This window comes from Cygnus atratus, chromosome Z (genome assembly GCF_013377495.2).
Source record: "Cygnus atratus isolate AKBS03 ecotype Queensland, Australia chromosome Z, CAtr_DNAZoo_HiC_assembly, whole genome shotgun sequence".
In the NCBI taxonomy this organism is placed as follows: domain Eukaryota; kingdom Metazoa; phylum Chordata; class Aves; order Anseriformes; family Anatidae; genus Cygnus; species Cygnus atratus.
Window position 1 is genome coordinate 8,967,926 of NC_066396.1, and position 17,227 is coordinate 8,985,152.

At 46.6% G+C, this 17,227-nt stretch overlaps 3 protein-coding genes across 13 annotated transcripts in view; 2 read left to right on the top strand and 1 right to left on the bottom strand.

Annotated features, from left to right (window-relative positions):
• UBAP2 (ubiquitin associated protein 2) overlaps window positions 1–17,227 on the bottom strand; it is a 98,280-nt gene that overhangs the window by 18,818 nt on the left and 62,235 nt on the right. For 6 of the 11 annotated variants that reach the window (XM_035565927.2, XM_035565921.2, XM_035565920.2 and 3 more), the window contains 5 exons: window positions 15,287–15,470; window positions 12,922–12,988; window positions 11,438–11,633; window positions 10,098–10,189; window positions 9,179–9,226 (listed from right to left, as the gene is read on the bottom strand). In XM_035565927.2, coding sequence (XP_035421820.1) covers window positions 9,179–9,226; window positions 10,098–10,189; window positions 11,438–11,633; window positions 12,922–12,988; window positions 15,287–15,470 — 587 coding nt within the window. Of the gene's footprint in view, window positions 1–9,178; window positions 9,230–10,097; window positions 10,190–11,437; window positions 11,634–12,921; window positions 12,989–15,286; window positions 15,471–17,227 lie in introns of all 11 variants that reach the window. The other 5 variants (XM_035565926.2, XM_035565923.2, XM_035565922.2 and 2 more) reach the window with 1 other exon arrangement.
• On the top strand, window positions 219–796 carry LOC118257699 (interferon). Its single transcript, XM_035565929.2, is given in 2 exon segments — window positions 219–407; window positions 410–796. Coding segments are annotated over 2 exon segments (576 nt in total).
• LOC118257703 (interferon) lies at window positions 5,219–5,794 on the top strand. Its single transcript, XM_035565933.1, has one exon. It carries the CDS (start codon window positions 5,219–5,221, stop codon window positions 5,792–5,794), a length of 576 nt encoding a protein of 191 aa, XP_035421826.1.

Sequence of the window (17,227 nt, forward strand, 5' to 3'; positions counted from 1 at the left end):
ACGCTCAGGGCCACCCCAACAACGCACTTCCCCACACACCACAACCACCAAAACTGAAAACCACAGCCGGAAACTCTCACCAACCAGAAAGCGACGAAGGGAAAGAAAGATGCCGCACCGCATAAAGCCCGACACACGGCAGCACCCCGAGCACTGCCACCACCCGCACCACCACCCAGCCCCAACAGGCTCCTGCCCAGCACAACCCAACTCCCACCATGCCTGGGCCCGCAGCCCCAACACCAACAGCCATCCACAGCGCCCTGGCGCTCCTGCTCCTCCTCACGCCTCCCGCCAACGCCTTCTCCTGCAGCCCCCTGCGCCTCCACGACAGCGCCTTCCCCTGGGACAGCCTCCAGCTCCTCCGCGACATGGCTCCCAGCCCCACGCAGCCCTGCCCGCAGCAACACACGCGCCTTGCTCCTTCCCGGACACCCTCCTGGACACCAACGACACACAGCAAGCCGCACACACCGTCCACCACCTCCTCCAACACCTCTTCGACACCCTCAGCGGCCCCAGCACCCCCGCGCACTGGCTCGACACCGCACGCCACGACCTCCTCAACCAGCTCCAGCACCACATCCACCACCTCGAGCGCTGCTTCCCAGCCGACGCCACGCGCTTCCACAGGCGAGGGCCCCGCAACCTTCACCTCAGCATCAACAAGTACTTCGGCTGCATCCAACACTTCCTCCAGAACCACACCTACAGCCCCTGCGCCTGGGACCACGTCCGCCTCGAGGCTCACGCCTGCTTCCAGCGCATCCACCGCCTCACCCGCACCATGCGCTAAGAGGAGCCCCACACGCGCACCTCTGCCCTGACGCCTCCCTTCGCCCACCACACACGGACGCTGACAAGAACTGACCAGAGCCCAGAGCCCACCACCACCCACCACCTCCTTATTTAACTATTTATTTCAACCAAGCTTGTCATCTATTTATTAACTATTTATGCAAAGTAAATAAAGACCTTTTGTAAGAACCTGACCAGTCCTAGAGCATCCCTCTCACTGGCCTGAGGGCATCTGGATGATGCCCTCATCTCCAGCCTTACACTTCTGCTTAGCCCTCAAGTGCTCACGCACTTCCCACTCAACCATCTTGGGACAACCCCACCAAACTCGTCTCGATCACCCCTCTCCCGTCCCATCCCGGGGCACCTCTGACAACAGTCCCTCTCTCTCTATCTCCCCACACACACCCTCGCAGCTACCACCCCCACGCACCAGCACCTCTCTCCTTCTCTCAGCCTCCATCAGCACGCACAGCTCGCTCTCGCTCCACTCCTCTCCTACAACCTCGACAGCTTCAGCGCACCACAAACCCCTCCCTCCACCACACCACTGATGACCTCACCAGGCACACCGCTCCGCAGCCAACCAGCCCCTTCACAGCCCGCTGCCCCGCTCTCCCACCCACATGGCCCAGGATCAATGTGGCCTTCGCGCCTGACCAGGCACACTGCACGCTCACGGGCATGACACACTCACTGGTCACAGCCAACACAGCTGCACGAGAGGAATGTCCTCTTTGACTCAAGCTTCTCCTCTCAGGACAACGTTACCCTCCTGCCTCACCAAGGGACACCACCCAGCGTCATCTTTTTACATTGCAGGGAGACGTCATCATTTCACATTGGCGGGGAGAAATTTAATGAAATATAACAAGGGCAAGCGTAGAGTCCTGCATCCGGGCAAGCACAACTCCAGACACCACGATACCTTGGGGACTGTCCTGCTGGAGAGCAGCGAAGGGGAAACGGACCCGGGGGTCCTGGTGGACAGCACGATGACCAGGAGCCAGCACTGTGCGCTTGTGGCTAAGAACGCCAATGGCATCCTGGGGTGGATTACAAGGGCTGTGGTTATTAGGTTGAGAGAGCCTCTCCTTCCCCTCTACTCTGCCCTGCTGAGACCGCATCTGGAATATTGTCTCCAGTTCTCGGACCCTTACTTCACTAAGGACAGGGAACTGCTTGAGAGAGTCCAGCACAGAGCCACGAGGATGACGAAGGGAGTGGAGCATCTCCCTTACGACGGATGGCTGAGGGAGCTGGGTCTCTTTAGCTTGGAGAGCAGGAGACTCGGGGGGTGACCTTAATGTGTAAAGGATGAGTGTCAGCAGGACGGAGCCAGGTTCTTCTCTGTGACATCTAAAGATAGGACAAGAAGCAACGGGTGCAAGCTGGAATGTTCAGTTTGCATCTCACGTTCTGTGTAAATATGAGACGAAAACTTTTTTCACGGTGAGGTGTGAGAGAACACTGGAACAGGCTGACCACGGGACTTGTGGAGTTTCCCTTCTCTGGAGACATTCAAAACCTGCCTCGATGCGTTCTTGTGCGACGTCATCTAAGTCTTCCTGCTCTGGCAGTGGGAACAGACTAGCGATCGTTCAAGGTCCCTTCCAATCCCTCATATTTTGTGATTCTGTGTGATTCTAGCAAAGCTTTCATACTTCCTCTCGCAGTACCCTTCTGGACAAAACGGACAGCAAACAGCTCATCAACTACACAGCACGATGGGAAAACAACCCCCAGACGAGGCGGCCTCAGCGGCTTACACTAAACGGGGTTACAGCAGGCTGGCAGCCAGTCACTAACGGGATGCCCTAGGCCGCCATTTTAGGGACAGGGCTCTTTAACGCCTTCATAAAAAAACCTGGATGAAGGACTCAAAGGCAGAACAGGTGACTTACCAAACAACACCACACTCGGAGGAGGCGCGGACTCCCGCAAGGACACAGAGCCCTTGCACGGAGCTCTTGGCAAACAGAGGGCTGGGCACTCACCAACCACCTCACGCGCACCAACAGCAAGTGCTGCATTGGGCTGCACCGGGGACGGGGCAACCCTGCCTTCACCTACACACGGGAGGAACACAGGCCCGGACAGTGGCCCCACAGAAACACGTCTCAGGGTTTGGGGTCAACGCCAAGGCAACGTGAGCCAGCAGCATGCCCTGGCAGACAAAAGGGCCAGCCGTATCCTGGGCGGCCACGGGCACAGCGAGGACGGGAAGGGATTGTCCCACTCTGCTCTGGGCAGCCTCACCTCGAGCACCCTCTACCCTTCTGGGTACCACAAAACAAGGGCATAAAGCCATTGGAGAACTTCCACAGGAGGGAAACGGAGACTGTGAAAGGTCCAGAGAGCAAGACGTGTGAGCAGTAGATGAGGTCCCTCACTTCCTTCAGCCAACAATAGAGGAGACGGAGGGGTCGCCTCATGCCGGCCTACAGCTCCCTCATGAGGGAGCAGAGGGGCAGGCGCTGAGCTCTGCTCTCTGGGGACAGCAACAGGACCCCAGGGAACCGCATGGAGCTGGGACAGGGGAGGGTCAGGCTGGCTCTTCGGAAAAGGTTCTTCCCAGACAAGGTAGCTGGACACTGGAACACGCTCCACAGGGAGATGGGCACGGCACCGAACCCTCCCGGAGCTCAAGGAGTGCTTGGACAAGGCTCTCAGAAATACGGTTTGGTTCTTGGCTCCTCCAGCATGGACCCGGGACTTGACTCCATGATCCTTGAGGGTCCCTTCGCACTCACAATATACCATGGTTTTCTACAATTCTTCTTGCCTCCTGACACCTTCACAGCCTCCTTGACAGCCTTCTTCCCACAAGGACCAACCAACGCCTACATGCCATGACAGAGGAAAGAGCTCCTTGCCATTCTACTGCTTCACAAATAACTAATACCAAAACCCAAACCCAATACAACCAGCAACCGGCCTCACACAACAAAAGCACATGCTCAGAAAGGCAATTCTGAAGGGGCAAAAGAAAAGCACGACAGCACTCCTCAAGGAATAAAGGGAAACCCTCACACATCCACACCACAACCGCTCTCGCGCCTCTGCCCCAGCGCTTGCACACCCTGCCTTCAACCACACCACCACTGCAGACAACCTCCCTTCACCCACAACACCCCCCTCACAGGGAGGCACGCGCAGCACCACGGCCAATGCAGTGTCCTCTCTGGAGACACGAGATGGACTTGATGAGTTAGGGCAACAACGCTAGGGAAGGGTCTAGAGAACAAGTCTTATGAGGGGGGCAGAGGGACCCTGTGTCCCTCCGCTTGTACGAAAGAGGGCTCAGGGGAGACCTTGCTGTACTTCACAAATAACTTAAAGGACGTTGCGTTGCAAGGTGGAGAATGGGGCTCTTCTCCACAGCACTAAGAGGGAAAAGGGCCTTACGGTTCACCAGGAGAGGTCTAGCTTGGAGATGAGGAGAAATTTCATGACTGAAAGGGTTGGGCAAGCATTGGAATAGGCCGTCCGGCAAAATGGTTGAGTCAATATCCCTGGAGATCTTCAAGAAACGCGTACATTCAGGACTTAATGGCAAGGGTTACTGCTGGACTTTAATTCAAGATCAATGGTTCAACTAGATGATCTTAGACATCTTCCCCAAACTCAATGATTCTATGACCCTTGGGGGTCCCTTCATTTGCAGGGAACGCTACCATAAAGTTCCTCTTCATCCGAAAAACAAAACACACGCAAACCCAAGAGATGGGTGATCCAACACAGGGACAAGGAGCAGACATGCTTTGGGAAGCTCCATCCATACAGACATTCAAAGCACAGGAGCACAAGGGACACATCTCCTCCAATGATACCTGACCGCAGAACCGCAGTAGGACCGAGCAGCTCACAACACCCCTGCCTCCAGAAACACCTCTAAACCTGCAATGAACGACTGCGCTGAAAGTAAAAGGGAACAGACAGGCAAAATAAGACCACGAAGAAAAAACCCCAAACCTAACACTAGGGCATGACATAGGGAAAGTGGACCTAGGAAGGAAGAGCAATCGTGGGGGAGTACTCAACTACTCTCCCTCAAGGCCAAAAGGGAAACACAAAGAAAAGCACATCCGCAACACAGCTGCACCAGCACCCTCTCCCCACCACTTTCACATCCCCCACACAAACACTAAGGACAGATTACCCACCACCTCAACAAAAAACACCAGCCAAGCACCTACACCACGCTCAGGGCCACCCCAACAACGCACTTCCCCACACACCACAACCACCAAAACTGAAAACCACAGCCGGAAACTCTCACCAACCAGAAAGCGACGAAGGGAAAGAAAGATGCCGCACCGCATAAAGCCCGACACACGGCAGCACCCCGAGCACTGCCACCACCCACACCACCACCCAGCCCCAACAGGCTCCTGCCCAGCACAACCCAACTCCCACCATGCCTGGGCCCGCAGCCCCAACACCAACAGCCATCCACAGCGCCCTGGCGCTCCTGCTCCTCCTCACGCCTCCCGCCAACGCCTTCTCCTGCAGCCCCCTGCGCCTCCACGACAGCGCCTTCCCCTGGGACAGCCTCCAGCTCCTCCGCGACATGGCTCCCAGCCCCACGCAGCCCTGCCCGCAGCAACACGCGCCTTGCTCCTTCCCGGACACCCTCCTGGACACCAACGACACACAGCAAGCCGCACACACCGTCCACCACCTCCTCCAACACCTCTTCGACACCCTCAGCAGCCCCAGCACCCCCGCGCACTGGCTTGACACCGCACGCCACGACCTCCTCAACCAGCTCCAGCACCACATCCACCACCTCGAGCGCTGCTTCCCAGCCGACGCCACGCGCTTCCACAGGCGAGGGCCCCGCAACCTTCACCTCAGCATCAACAAGTACTTCGGCTGCATCCAACACTTCCTCCAGAACCACACCTACAGCCCCTGCGCCTGGGACCACGTCCGCCTCGAGGCTCACGCCTGCTTCCAGCGCATCCACCGCCTCACCCGCACCATGCGCTAAGAGGAGCCCCACACGCGCACCTCTGCCCTGACGCCTCCCTTCGCCCACCACACACGGACGCTGACAAGAACTGACCAGAGCCCAGAGCCCACCACCACCCACCACCTCCTTATTTAACTATTTATTTCAACCAAGCTTGTCATCTATTTATTAACTATTTATGCAAAGTAAATAAAGACCTCTTGTAAGAACCTGACCAGTCCTAGAGCATCCCTCTCACTGGCCTGAGGGCATCTGGATGATGCCCTCATCTCCAGCCTTACACTTCTGCTTAGCCCTCAAGTGCTCACGCACTTCCCACTCAACCATCTTGGGACAACCCCACCAACCAAACTCGTCTCGATCACCCCTCTCCCGTCCCATCCCGGGGCACCTCTGACAACAGTCCCTCTCTCTCTATCTCCCCACACACACCCTCGCAGCTACCACCCCCACGCACCCAGCACCTCTCTCCTTCTCTCAGCCTCCATCAGCACGCACAGCTCGCTCTCGCTCCACTCCTCTCCTACAACCTCGACAGCTTCAGCGACCACAAACCCCTCCCTCCACCACACCACTGATGACCTCACCAGGCACACCGCTCCGCAGCCAACCAGCCCCTTCACAGCCCGCTGCCCGCTCTCCCACCCACATGGCCCAGGATCAATGTGGCCTTCGCGCCTGACCAGGCACACTGCACGCTCACGGGCGTGACACACTCACTGGTCACAAGCTCGACAGCTTCAGCGACCACAACACCCTGTTGCACACCATGTATCCGTGGTATTTGCTGCACTGCATGGACTTGCAGGTCATTGACTCAAATCTGTCAACTGGCTGAACCCCTGTGAAGAACTGCCTAAGACCCTATATGTCCGTTGAGTATTCATCTGTTTGCTTAACTTTATTTAGAAACAAAAGTAAACAGATAACAGGAAAAATAATAGTATTTCTAAAATATTTTATGGAAGTCACATTTTTAACAGGCCCAGCATGGAACGGTTACAGGCAGATGTACTTTCACAGCCCCACACACAGATCCCCAGCACAAGCCTTATTCTCTCCCACCAAGCCCACGCTGGCAGCTGGGGTCAGCTGCTTTGAACTAATTCCAGTGCTGCCCTGAAACAGGAGCAGCCTCACTGATGTGCTCCTACCACCATGATAGCATAGGTACCCCATTCCGTGTCAATCAAAGGCAGGGGTTACCCCCGAAGATCCAAGCTGACATGGACGCTGTCTCTTACTCAACATACAACTTCAGAGTCAACCTGCCTGAACCTTCATAAAAATCACTTAGGAGCTGTTGCATTGTATCCAGCAACTGCTCTTCTCTGCTACCTTATTTCCCTAACTCCTTTTTCTCTATTCACAAACTAAAACCTACAGCACCAGATCCCCACTCCATCTCCTTTAACAGCCTCCTCTGCCTTTATGGGAATAACAGGGGAAAACTCAACTACACCATCTTTCCAGCAAGAACCTTCAAACAACACCCATGTAATAGGGGTGAGGCAGGAGATCCCAAACACACTCCCTGCAACCAACTGCCACTGGCCAAGACACAGGCTCGGATAGCACACGTTTTGTGTGACAGCAGCCCCAGGCACCCACCCTGACCTCAGCCCGGGAAATCCCACACCTCTTGCTCTCGTGCGCTGAGCCCAGGCTACAGCTCATACATTTGCTCCCGTGCCTCACTTCTTCCACCTATGCTTGCTGAGTAGAGCCTTCCCTTGTTTCCAGTTTCACTGCTTAGTCTTTAATGAACTCATCCTCACAAACATGTCAACAGTTCAGTTCTGTTCTGTGGGGAGTATGTCTGGTGTAGAACCATGAATCTACTCCTAACAATCCTTCTTGCAGTACAGACCTGTCATAGTTAGCTTTATCAGTAGACTGGTATTTTTTGATCCAAGCATGTTCTTATTTTAATACCAATATTGTCATTTCCCTAATTCATTATAGTATTTCTTACTTGTTTTTAATAGCTTCACCTCAATTTGTGTGACACATCTGCTATATTTTTCCAGCCATCCCATAACTTTCTCCTGAACTGATATCAAGCTGCCAGGTCTTCATTTAGCTAAGTCTTTCCTTTTATCTCAGTATGACTTTATCTGCCCTCACTGCAACTTTCTTGGGTTTCAAAAAACTTACTGGAAAGTAAGACATCCTCATACAAAAGATTTTCAGAAACCTTCATCGCTTATTTCTGAATCATTGTGTGCTATTTATATTAGACCTAATTTTAAGGTCTTCTGCTGAATATATGGACAACTTACAAATAACAGAAAGGTCTGTTTTCCACTTCAATTGTCTGACAGGTATGAAGCTTCTTCTGAAGCTAAGTACTAGTACATTTTCCATAGCCTTGATTTGCCCATTACAGAAAATATTCCACCTGTTTTTCATTACCAGATACTTTATTTTGGGTCTCACTTTTTATTTCTTCTGGCAATACTTCCCTCCCCGGTTTAGTATTAATTATTAGATATCATCCATATTTTTTTTTCCTAACTCAATTCAGTTATCTGTCAGACTGGTTCTTCTGCAACATTTTTTTTAAGCTGTTTTTGTTTGCATAGAACATTTTCAAATCTTAACCACATTATCACTTGTGGCCTACTCTTCCTTTGCTTTGATGATGAGCAGACAGACGGGGTTTTGTCTGGGACATCCCTGTACTCCATTTGGCTAACCCCCAGATTCCACGTGGACAACTTCATGCTGACTTGCTTAATTACAGCCTTCATCCACTAATACCTCTTTCCAGATCACTGCTCATTGCTCCAGTTTTGCTTTTATGGATACAGTGTATCAATCTATCCTTCCACTTTTCTTAGTTACATACTACCAACCTTTCTGAGTTCTCTACCCGAGTTTTGGGGTGGGAGGAAACAACTCCTCACCCTTCTGCATTGAGGGTGAGGTTCCTTGTGAATTTAACTACCTATGATTCAAGTTTCTCTCATATGTCATTTATATTCTGGATTCAACTAAGTAAGAAAATCGTGTGCTTCCTCTCCTGCAGCTTACCTGCTGATGCATTTGTTGCCACAATGCATGCAAAGAACTCCAGCTTTAATAGCTTCAACAACCTGCTAGATGTACCCAGTGCCTGTCAATTTATGTACAACGCCTTGCTGTTCAAGCCCACCCCTTGCTAAGAAAGAAGCTCATGCTCAGACTTCAGATTTGAAAAGACAGAGTTTGCAGGTGGACAAATGTAACAATCGCTCTATACCCATTTACATCACCTAAACAAACTGTCTGTGGATATTCAAAAAACAGAACATAAGGATAAGCTCTCAATCACCACTGAGCAAAGCAATTTGTGTTGGACAGAGGATCAATACTGAAGATAACTTGCTTAAAATGAAATAAACCAAGCTATTTACTTACCATTGGCAGCCTGGACTGAAGCATCTGGAGATCATCATAACCATAAATCTGCTTGAAGACAGATAAAAATACAACATCATTATAACACTTTCCTCTGATGCTGACAAATCTGGGGCTTTAAACACAGTTTGCTCCAGGCAAAGCCTATGTTAAAGGTGTATGGCTATATGTTGTATTTAGTAATCATGAAGCACTGTAGAATTGTAAGGCTAGTAGAGCTTAAAATGGCCTGTCACTCTAATATTGTTTTCGGGTGATAGCAGTTCTCTGAAGAGAGCTTGACTGTCCAGTCTTCAATACTGTTTTTACAGATATATCATTCACGAATTAATAAAGATCTACTGGGCATTCAGATATGGGAGTAAAAGCAAGTCTTTTCTGCAATTATTCTTTCCAAGAATATGACGATTAAAGACATAACGAGTAGGTTATCAAGCAAACTACAACTCATCCCTCACATTCAATGTAATAAGAAAAGCAGTTAGAACAGTTTCCGATTCAAAAATTACATAATGAGATGTTGATCCTGGTCAGACATCAAAAATCTCCGTGCAACCTTTCAAACAATGACAGACAGGACACATGGCACAGCTCAACTGGGTCTAAGTCTGTAACTAAGTCTATTCCAGTAACACAAACCTGAGTAAGTCTAAATTTAATGGAAAGGCCTAAAACCTTATACCACCAAAAACCATAACAGAAGACATGCTCAGCTTTGACAGCACCCACACCAATTCTGAAATTTTCTGTGAACAGTGTACTCCCACTGAATAGACTGCATTTCTTCAGCATTTGGAAGAAGAATTCCAAGTGCAATACATGACAACACAAATGCCTTGGCATAGACAGCAGCAGGTCTGGAGGGCCCACTTGCACCAAGGTTCAAGTAAACAAGGACAGGTACAATTAAATTGCTTACTGGGTAGGCAGGCAGAAGTCCTCCAGGTCCCACAATATACTGGTTATGCAACAAGGGCGGTACACCTTGGGGCAGGTTTGGGGGAGCTTTGCCTGTAGAACCAAAATACAGACGCTTTAACAAGCCTTTAGAAAAGAAAAGGCTTCAGCACCGAGACAACATAGCTCACGAGCCCTGGCAGCTGCACTATCATGGCTTTTAAAGAACAGAACTACACAGAAAAATTTAGTGCTGATGAAAATGCTCAAAATAGCCTGAAAAGTTGAACCATATCTAAAGGAAGGGAAAGCACAGACTACGTCAAACTGAAAACAGTCCCTGCAGAAAACAGTCCGATTTTGTCATTTACTTTCAGTGGATTACAGGAATTACAGGAACTTCCTTCCTTGGTCCCCTCCAGAAGGTAAAACATAGGTATTGGTCTTGATCTGAGTGCAAATCATTTTCTTTCATTTTCTGTCCTGTCAACGCATTTTCCCCTTGCTGTCAGCAACAGACCAGAAAGCACTAAATATTGCCAGTATACTTTTTGTGGGTTACTTACTGCATTTGGGAAAATAAAGAAGATTGAGACAGCCTCAGGTGCCTCTATGAAGCAGAGCTAGGAAGCAGAAGGGTAAAAAGGCACTTCGGCCAGTCAGATGCTTCATTTACAAAGAGTGGGAATCAGAAATGAGAAATTCTCATGTATTTAAGTTTGATCTTAATATTTACATCATTCACTTCCCTCCACAGAATTTCCTTTTAGCAGGTTACATTGATTAGAAGAGCAACAGAGAAATTTAGCATTGCTTCCACTTCAGTCGAAGAAGTCTCCCCACCTTCTCTGTCAGTGGATGCTTTGGAAGAAGCGATTATTGCTGTGGAATAACCCACACATCAGACAGCTTTTTTCCTCTCTGCAGATGTGGCAGTAGGGATGTGACAAATGATAATGAGGACACTGCAGTGTACTTTGATACTGCCAAATGAATTCAAGTCACAGAGAAGACTGAAAGGAAAGCTAATGTGAACTGACAGCCAAGAGCAGATCACAAACTGGAATACAAACTGGGCAAGTCTGCTAGTCCAAAACTTGAAGCGAGAACTGCTTTGGTGTCTATTTATAAAGCTCTTTGGGGATAGAATGTGCTATATAAACGCCACATCACACCCTAACAAATACTTCAAATACACAAAAGCAGGCAACTTTATTTTAAAAGCCAGCAAGTAAAGCATGCTGAAAATGCTAGTCAGGAGTGTGGATTTCTTAGCGTAGTTATTGCTGGTGAGATGCTCAACTGACAGCCCTGCAGACTGAAGTCCTCTGTCTATCCACGTGATCTGTTAATATTGCGAACCTGAAGACACTAAGGGAGCTGCCCGCGTGGTAGCAGCTGGTATAGAAACACTGGTAACGCTCAGGCCAAGGCTGTTTGTAGTGTTCATACTGCTTGCCATGCTGACAACCGAAGAGGTGGTGCTAGTGGCTGAGGTTGAAGCAGTTGAAAAAGTTGTTGAGGGCTGGAGCGAAGTTGTATTCTCAACACTAGTGTGCTAGAAAAGAGACAAAAAGAATGAGGATCACAGAGCAAATAAACCACAGTGGAAGATGCTGTGGAAAAAAAATCTTTTAAGTAACAGCAGGTCATGCAAAAGAATGTTTAATAGTATATGCATTACTTATGTACCAAGCAAGCAACTAAGTCGCATGCTTGTCATTTTCAAGTATTCAAAGAAAATTAGATGAGAGTTCAAATTAAGCAGCTGTATCATCACGGAATTATATCGCAAAAACTCAAACATCCTTCCATCGCATCATTTTTTGCCCTTTGACTGTCTACTCATTTAAGCTAGTACTTATTATATAAAATAAACTATATTCTTCCAAAAAGACTTTTTTCCAGAATACAGGACACTGCTATTGTCATTTCCTCATTGCACTTTGTGGAATTTAAAATATTATAACTGCAATGCCCCAGAACAAATTCAACATGGTAAACCACCACAGATCAGATATGTTACAGGAACACATGGGTATAAAGGAGTTCCTGGTTTGAATCCAGCACAATACAGTGCCTTTACTGTAAAAGCTGATCACACTTGCAAGTGTCATCAATACACAGAAGCTAAAACAGCTTCCACAACAGGGAAGAAGGACATTTGCCTAAATGTGAATTTTCAAGTTACACATTCAGTCAGGATGAAGAATTACAAACTAAAATACACGAATAAAGAAGAGCAGAAGCCTACTGGCGCACCCTAACTGGGACTGTACAAAAGTACACTATCACAGAATAAAGCAGTGCCTGGCTTCCATTTATGTAACCTCACCTACAGCACTGTATTCAATACCATTTACCTCACTCAAATGAATTACTCACATGACAACAACGTCACATGGTAAGCTCCAGTATCATCTGTCATGAAGCAATTGTCATGATACATATCATTCCATCACCCCCCCCACCTTGCCTGCTAACCTCTCCAGTATAGATTGCTAACACTCCACCTTTTGAAGAAGTTTCAGACAGCCAATTCTATTTTTAACACACTTGCTGCAATAAATTCTCTTTACTCCATCTCCCCCTCCTGGCACAAAAATTTTCTCTGCAGCTGCATGACTGGCCAGTCTCTAATATTTAATTCTTGATCTAGCACAAATCACAAGTAGTAATGACTATCTTTTTACCACTAGAGGGCTAGCATTCCTTCTCTCCTGAGATAAACCTCTTGTCTCAGTTCCTGGTGTGCCAGGACACAATGAACTTTAAGAGAGGGTCTTAATCATCAGATTAACACTGACTATATGCCAAACATCTGTTGAAATGCAAATAGGACTTACTGCATGTGATGTGCTTGAAGACAACACTGAGGCAGGGGAGAGGCTGCTCTGATGATTGGAAAGGGAGCTAGAAAGAAATTGCAAAGAATTAACACAATGAATTTATCCTAGAACAAACCATATACCCACTGTATGTGCACACACACCCCCCTACAGGCATTTTTCTTTAAATATTATCTGACTACTTACTTTTTAATAAAAATAAAAAAGAGAACTATTAATAACAAGAAGCATGATAAACATAAACATCAATCATTTCTAATTATCAGTTTACTACATTTTTAGAAAAAACAGTTGTTTCAGCAATTATACAATGCCTGTAAGTCATGTAAATTCCAAAACCAGAATATACCAGAAAGTTCCACATAACACATGGCTTGTTTCTTATTCTTTCCCTGAGCAACTGCTGCTGGGTATCACAGGGGACAGGTACTAGGTGTGGCAGTGCTTTGGTTTGATTCACCACTTTGCATGTTTTAACCTGCATTTCATTAGTTCTGCTAACTATAACTCCAAGGTATGTGCTCCACAACTCTGCCAACAGCCTCGATACTCTCTTCAAAAGGCAAGGCTCAAAAAAAATATAAAAACGAACAAATAGCATCTCTGAAAGCAGGAAAATTAGACATACTACTACAGAAAATCTAGTAATTCAATCGTACCACTCATACCACCACTACAACACCTCAAAACCTTTTCCTTATTCAGAAGATGAATCAGAACAATCAGTTCAGTTTTATACATACTGTAAAATTTGAGAATAAGGAATCCACTGATGAAAAACCATCTGCAGATAACTTGGCTTTAGGAAGCAGCTCTGTGTTAGCACCACTTCTTTCCCTAGCTGACCAGACCTGTGGATTTGAGGCAGTAACAGCAGCACCAACATTCATTTGTAATTCAAAGTTCTTTAAATGTCTCCTTGAAAAGTGACAAACTGGTTCTCAAACACTTACACTTAAAAGTTCTACCTTACATTCAAGGTTAAGAACACAAAAAAAGTACAATAGGACTAAACAAAATAACCAAATGAATACTGAACAAAGCCAAGCAAAGCCATACAAAGCATGTATGGTTTGGTGTTCAAATAGCTCATGATGTGAATCAGAAGCAAGAGAGATCCTAATAACAACATGTACTTTAATATTCTCCATGGAAATAGCCACAAGAAAATAGAGCAGTGTTTTTAACAAAACTCTGGACTAAATCATATGCCCTAATTTAGGGGCAAAGACTTCTGTCACAAGCTCTTCAAGGTGCTTCCTTCAAGCCTTTAAAACTATTCCCCATCTGGAGGAAATAGGATGACACCACTTCAGGCAGCAAGAAAAGAAATGACTTGAGTCCAGCATAGAGTTTTAAACCATTTCCTTGCCCACCCTTCCCTTGTAAGAAGCCTTCATTACTTCATTATCTGACCTATGGCAGAGACTCAGTCAACAGCTGCCAGCACAACCAAGTCAGACATGCCTGGAGTTCAGGCATCTTGTCATGACACTCAGTATCTGCCCAACAGTTAACAACCCTCCAACTAAAACTTCTACCAACATGCACAGCTTTTCAACAAATGTCAAGAGAATTTTTCTAATATGAATGGAATAATTCTGGTTAGCTGCTGCATTTACCATTATATTCAACAGAAAATGCTAGTACAAAAGAGAATCAGCCGTACCCCAGCTGGGAAACGGAAATAAAACTGATATCCCATCAAATTAGTTTCTTATATTAACAAATAAAGTACAAAGGTGAGCATTAGAAGTCTAACAAATCAGTACAAGCCCAGCATGTCACCTGCCGGAGGACAACGCTCAAGTAACAGGGACAGAAATATCAAAGAGTGTAAATGAGCTGAACTGTGCTGAAGACACTTCCAGGAACCTGATGTTTCAACGTGTCTTACAGAAATGTCTGAGGAAGAAGAGAGACAATGTCCTTATGGATTTTCTTTTTTTTTTTTTTTTAGTTTTGAGAAAACAAATGTAAATGAAACTACGATACTTCATAATTGGGCAGAACGTAAACTCTTAAAGCAATGACTTCAAACATAAGGCAGTGTATTTGTCCAGACACTGCACGAAGTAGGGAAAGCAAAATGGTGGAAATAAAAGTAGCTGATTTAGCTGGTATGATTGAAGCAAGAGCCCCTTGAAAAACAAAGGTGTTTATATGCCATGAAAATTTGAGGGCAGCACTGCTCTAACATTACTTTGAAAACAGAAACATCCTCTTCTCCATCTTTCTTAATTCCAGTTACTGCCAGAAAAGGGGACCCCGATAGCTTATAGCCCCAGTGTCAGCCGCCCTTATATTTGCCCTTTCCCCAGAACATTACTCCCTTCACAGGTCACCCCAGCTCCTACCGTACCTGCTTAACTGGGAAAGTGAGCTGCTGGCCAAGTCACTGGACTGAGGCAAGCTGGGCAACGTTGCTGCGTGCTGCGATGCTGAAGGCAGAAGCGAAGCGGTGGTGGACACCACACTAGGCATAGAACCAGCAGAAGGTAGTGAGGGAGAAGGCTCTGTCTTAGACACTGGAACTGATGAAGTAGCTGCAATGAGTTGAAAAGAGGTATTCAGAGACAAATTCCAGCATACCTGACTCCCAAGCTGGATTCAGGAACACTACGTATTCTACCCTTGGTTTACAAAAATCTGGTTGTTAAGAACAAGGAACAGTGTTAAGCAATCTGGCTATTAAGGAAAAGTCAGATGGCACCAGAACTAGATGGCACCAGAACTATGAATTTCTCTTTAAGCTCTTCACTTACAAAATTATAATATTTACTGCTACACATGTAGTAAACTCATCTTCTACACTTCACCTCCCAATATCTGACTATTAGCTTTTGCTCCTACGTCCATCCTTATTTCAAAATTCTTTGCATTTGATTTCAATCCCTTTCTGCAAACTGAATGTGTTTGCACTCTTCAAGGCACTGCAAAGCTTATCTACAGCTCCAGTTCTTCAGTCCAACCTACACAGCACCATTGATGCCTGAGATTTGGATCACTGGGGTACAAAGGGCACATAAAACTAATCCATTTGCAGTACTGACTCAAATGTGTAATGCATTAAAAGCAAAATAAGCTACAATAAAATGCCGCAATTGAGCACAGCATTAAGCACGCTCAAAGAGTTGACAAATATAGCCTTAGTTTATTTGATCTAGATAACAAAGGGTGATTAGCATTATTAATGCTACTTAGCTTTATAATTGAACTTGTTTACCACCAATCTGCCTTTCCAAAGGAACGCTGTACTGCAATAAGACACAGAACAATTCCTCCTTTTGTTTCTACACTTCTGTCTCTTGCCCTCTGAAGGAGGGTAATGCACAGAATTAGACACACATGCACACCAATAAATCTCAGAAATAGTTGAGCCCTGCCTTACGCTGGGCCATACTTTCATACAACACTGAAGATCACCACCCGGTGGATCACTGCTATCTTGGAACGCTTGTTAAGTCAGACAGTCAGAATGCTGTCTGACCAAACAAGACCCTGTTTAGAAGTTAAGCATCACTGTTCACATTAACGGTTTTCTCCCTAAATGAGAGAAGCCAGGTTGCTGGATCAGCTGCTATGCAAACAGAAATCAAGAGGTCTTGACCTTGGCAATAAGCATGAGCATAGCTGACAAAGAAAATTCAAGTGGCAAAAACATAGCTATGAAGAACACAACTGTATAACCTGATACCTCCTGGCAATATTCATATAAAAATAAGTAAAGACCACTTATAACTCTCAGTACAGTTAGGCCAGGATTCACTCCTTGAAATCAAAGTAGATAACCTCAGTATAAGGGACTTCATTAAGATCATTTAAACAATGCCTGAACATGATGTGCCAGACAAAAAGAAAACCAGAAAACAAATAGGACAGTCAGAATTGTCATCCAAGCATGTTCTGAACAGCTACATGTTTAGGAAGGGTGAGACCTGGACATTGAAGAGCAGCAGTAGGAAAGATCAGAGATGACCAACTAAGGATATTAGCGGCATATACAGAAGGAAAACAGTCAGTGCTTTCAAATGTTTACAAAAAGAATTTCAAAATAGTTTGGACACATGAAAGAGATAAACAGTAAAAGACTGATTCTGGTTTATGGGCCTGAGATAAGAAAAAAATAGAAATGTTGTCAAAGGGAACCAGTATAGAAAAAGGGACTAATAAAACTGTTGCACAATAATTTAAAAAATATTAGAAATTCTCAGATCTTTGTTTTTCATAGCAAGAAGACGAATCCCGTAGTGAATTTCCAAAATCATAAATTCTATATGGAAGAGTAAATAAGTTTTCTATT

Bases quoted from the DNA above. Each gene is read 5' to 3' on its own strand.
- LOC118257703 (XM_035565933.1), top strand. From the start codon at position 5,219: ATGCCTGGGCCCGCAGCCCCAACACCAACAGCCATCCACAGCGCCCTG.